Consider the following 4,813-nt stretch of genomic DNA (forward strand, 5'->3'; position numbering starts at 1 on the left):
ATGAACATTTTAAATTTTAGCACTTTATATCTCATTAAAAAGTGAATGAAATGGGATTTTGCCAAATTAGAATTCTGACTGAGGAAGAACATACCTAAGAGAGAAACTAAATATTCAGAGTTACATCAAGAGTGCATCATATTTTACTAAGCTACAAGGGAGACCATGTCTAGGGAAATTTTAAGCAAACAAAACAAGCTCATGAGGCCACAGGACTTGCGGAGAAGTGGTACTGGGGCTCTGGAACCTGCAAGGAGTACTTTTTTTTTTTAATTGTTTTTTGTTTGTTTGTTTGTTTGTTTGAGACAAGGTTTCTCTGTGTAGCTTTGGAGCCTTCCTGGAACTTGCTCTGTAGACCAGGCTAGCCTCAAACTTGCAGAGATCCACCACCCTCAGCCTCCAGAGTGCTGGGATTGAAGGCGTGTGCCACCAACACCCAGCTAAGGCAGACATTCTCATGAACAGCAGACTAGAAATAGCACACTTGACTCACTGTCTAGTCAGTGAGAATTTATTGTTGATTCAGCTGATGTGCAGGCTAACTCTTCACTGGCTTTCCTTGGGGGTTGTGATCAGCATTGTCAGGGAGTCGCACACCCATGCTGTGTAACAGGTTGGAAGCAGGTCCTGCCAGGCCAGCTTGGGAGCTGTAGGATTCCAGTATATTTGAAACCAGGTTCAGGTCTACATCCACTGCTTCAACGCAATCTCCTGCACCTGAGTCTTCCTCATCTGAATTGTTATTTGCAGTCTGGGATGAAGGGTCCTTCTAGAGAGAGGAAGAGAGAACAACATGAGATATTAACCCTTAGGTTAGATGTCGGTTACAGTAAAATGCAATAACTTAGCAATAATATATATACATGAATTCCAAATTAAAAATGAAATTTCCAATCCTTGGTGACATAAAGTGAAAATGAGCTCTAATAATGTGATTTGATGCATATATTAACACCTGGTTCCATCAGGTGTGGTGATGGCACATGCCTGTAATCCCAGGACTTGAGAGGTGGAAGCCAGAGGATCAGAAATTCAAGATCATCCTCAGCTACACAGGGAGTTTAAGGACAATCTGGACTAGAGAGCTTGTCTTAAAACAAAAGAAGCTTAGTTCTAAAGAATGTGACACATTTCTGTCTCAAAAGAGTTTCTATGTAATGGACATTTCCTGTCCTGACTGCCCAGACCCAAATAACTGAGAGGCTGAATATGAATTATAATTGATCAGCTGATAGCTCAGGCTTGTTACTGGCTCAAACTGACATTTAAATTAACCCATTTCTATTAGTCTGTGTATGGCCACGTGGCTGTGGCTTCACCTGTCATCTAGCACGGCTTGCTTCCTAGGCAGCTGACTCCGCCCTGCTCCTTCCTATCCATCATTCTCAGCTTGGCTTCCCACCTAACTTCCTGCCCAGCTACTGGCCTGTCAGCTTTTTATTAACCAATGCGAGTACTACACATTCATACTGTAGAAAAGGATTGTTCCACAGCATTCCTACAAAGTGAACGAAAAGTCTGCCCCTGCTTTGAAATAATCCAAAAGGGATAGCTAGCATAAAGAATTACGCTCATAACCTGCATTAATACTAATACATTAATAAAAGACAAAAATCTAAATTTTCCTCCAAATGAAAAAAGTTAAATTTCCTTTTTGTTTCCTGACCACAATCTTTTAAGTGGCGTCTAACTACAAAGCATCCAGTTTGCTACCTGGGTCTCCTATTTCACAGGCTGGAGGAAAAGATTTGAAGAATTGCATCTTGACCTATAGACCTTTATATCTTTGTCACTCAAACTGTGGTCCACTAACTTAACAGTCTGAATCTCTTAGGACTTCCCAAACAGAAAATTCCAGCTCTTTGTCCATTTGGCTTAAAAAAGGCCATGAGTGCCTGGTCTGGTGGTGTCTTTAAGTGGATCTCTGTGACTTCAAGGCCAGCCTGGTCCAGAGAAGAGTTCTAGGACAGCCAGGGCTAAACAGTGAAACCCTATCTCAAAAAAAAAAAAAAGACCAACAAAAAAAGGCCCTTATTATAACAAGATCCTTGTGCAATACTTACTCACAATTAAATCTAACAAATAATTTCTGTTAGGGTGAAAGCAATTATGGTTTTAAATGTGGTTTAGATAGTTAAAGCACAGAGCTCACATTAACCACGAGCTCCCATGGCTTTACTGTCATTTCATGCTGATTCTAGACACGAGGGTCACTGGCTGGTTAGACAGTGCACAGTAGATGCCAGCAGTATTTCAAACCCTGATTCACAACGCTCTAATGTCTGTGCTCTCTTGCTGGCTAAACAGTGTGGTCAAAAACACTCAGATGACTGGGAGAAGAATTCTGAATTTGAATCTAAACTAGGAAGACAGGAAACAATTAAGATTGAAGTTATTTTTTTTCTTAGATACTTAAGCTCTTCTTAGCTTTCTTTACATTTCTGTTTTTTGCTTTTGTTTTTCGAGACAGGGTTTCTCTGTGTAGCCTTGACTGTCCTAGAACTTGCTCTGTAGACCAGGCTAGCCTTGAACTCACAGAGATCCACCTGCCACCACTGCCCGGTTCCCTTTACATTTTTTAAAGGTTGATTTTGAGTGTGTGTGTCTATGTGTGTGTGTTTGATATGTGTTTAGGTGCTCTGAAGTCAGAGGTCAATTTTGGGGAGTTGGTTCTCTCCTACAGTGTGGATTGAACCTAGGCTGTCAGGCTTAAGAAGAGGCACCTTTACCTACTGATTCAATACTCCAGCCCCTCTTCTCTCTTAAAAAAAAAAAAAATCTACATATTGCTAGACCCAGCTGCCCATGCCTGCAATCCCAGCTCAACGTTGAGGTCGGCTTGGACCACAAAGTGAGGCTCTATCTCAAATCTACTCACCCCATACACCCTCCAAGCACCACACACGAAGGAAAAGAAAAAAATGGCAGTAGTATTAATAATCACACACTAATTTGAGTACATAATGATTCTTTACTTTAAATCCTGAAAATTCATAGCATAAAGAATTTAACTCTGGGGGCTCAGAGCATCTCTGTGCCATCGTGATGGTGAGTTACAGTGACAACACCCAAGTAGAGAGCCAGGAGTCCTGCGAACACCTGTGAACCGTGACTGCTTGCTCTGAGAGACTCAATGCTCTCGTCTCACCTCAGTCCTTACATAGTGTAGGACTTTTGCAAAGTAGTTGGGTTAACTCATTGGTACTTGCACATTGGTATAAAATCAAAGATTATAGGGGCCAGGCACAATAGCATGAACGTATAATTCATAGCTACAAAAGAGGCTGAGAAGGGAAGGTCACTTGTAAAATCCTGAGACTCTGAAAGAGGCGGCAGTTCAGTGGTACAGCAGGCACCGACAGCACAAAGCCTCTACTTGAGCCCTCACCACCAAAAGGAAAAGGCAGATTATAAACTTCAAGTTAGGGGAAAACTAGCATTCTTGGGGTTGAGAATATAGCTTAGTGATGGACTGCATGTACCCCAGTCCCTGGGGTCAATTCTTAAAATCAATCAGCCAGCAATAAAATTAGCACTCATTTATTTCAAACCTCACAAATCAAAAGAAAAGAAAGGAAAACTCAGATTAAATATGACTGTCACTCTCCTACACATGGAGAAGGAGAGGTTAAAAACACTTACTTCTTGCTTTCGGGTACTGAAGCTTTTGCCCATGCTGGTGTGCGCCAGTTCCTGGTCCATCTGGGCCATATAGGACTTGAGACTGCCAAGAGCTCCTTTCAGAGACTCAGAGTCCTCAGTTTCAAAGTTCAAGTCATCATCACTGTCTAAACATCCGAAGTCATCTTCATCCAGATCATCAGGGTCTGACTCTGACTCTTGAGGTTTTGTTCCTATATTGACCAAGACACAGAAAGAACTACTTAATTAAATATTTGGTTTTTCAAGACAGGGTTTCTCTGTAGCTTTGGAGCCTGTCCTGGATCTAGCTCTTGTAGACCAGGCTGGCCTCAAACTCACAGACATCCACCTGCCTCTGCCTCCCAAGTGCTGGGATTAAAGGTATGCGCAACCACTGCCCGGCAACTTGGTAAAAATTTTTGAGCAAGATTACATCTCTCAGGACTGGAGAGATGGCTCAGTGGTTAAGAGCACTGGTGGTTCTTCCAGAGGACCTGGGTTCAATTCCCAGCACCCACATGGCAGCTTACAGCTGCCTATACCTCTACCTCTAGGGGATCTGACACCCTCACAAAATACCAATGTATATAAATAAAAATAAATAAATCAAAAAAAAAAAAAAAGGTTACATCTCTCAAAGGATTGGAATGTTCCACAAGGACCAAATGAGTTAACCCAACTACTTTGTAAAAATCCTTTCCCAAAAATGATGATTCAGGGAGACATTTACAGAACCATGAAAAGGCTGAGCCAAAAGATTCCACTAGTTTTTTTAAAGTGAATTTGATTAATTGAATGTATTTTTTTAAAAAGATGAAACCAGACAGTGGTGGTGCACACCTTTAATCCCAGCACTCGGGGAAACAGAGGCAGGTGGGTCTCTGTGAGTTGAAGGCCAGCCTGGTCTAACAGAGTGAGTTCCAGGACAGTCAAGGCTGTGACACAGAGAAACCCTGTCTTGAAAAAACCAAAATAATAAACAAATAAAATGAAACATTGGGCTGTTGAGATGGTTCTCAAGGATAGGTGTTTGCTGTGTAACCTGGTGATCTAACTTAGATACCTTAAGGAAGAAGGAGAAAACTATTCATCAAAGTTATCCTCTGCCTGACCTTGACATCATGTGCTGTTATACATACACCACCCCACACACATAATGCACACACACTAA

General features: G+C 41.7%; 1 protein-coding gene across 1 annotated transcript in view; it reads right to left on the bottom strand.

Annotated features, from left to right (window-relative positions):
- Window positions 1-28: 28 nt before the first annotated feature.
- Window positions 29-4,813, bottom strand: part of Ecd (ecdysoneless cell cycle regulator) — a 23,884-nt gene continuing 19,099 nt past the window's right edge. The window contains 2 exon segments of the mRNA XM_026789542.1: window positions 29-769; window positions 3,643-3,854. Of these exon segments, the coding sequence (XP_026645343.1) occupies window positions 539-769; window positions 3,643-3,854 (443 nt within the window). The 3' untranslated portion in view covers window positions 29-538.

This window comes from Microtus ochrogaster, unplaced genomic scaffold, assembly GCF_000317375.1.
Source record: "Microtus ochrogaster isolate Prairie Vole_2 unplaced genomic scaffold, MicOch1.0 UNK21, whole genome shotgun sequence".
Lineage (NCBI taxonomy): Eukaryota > Metazoa > Chordata > Mammalia > Rodentia > Cricetidae > Microtus > Microtus ochrogaster.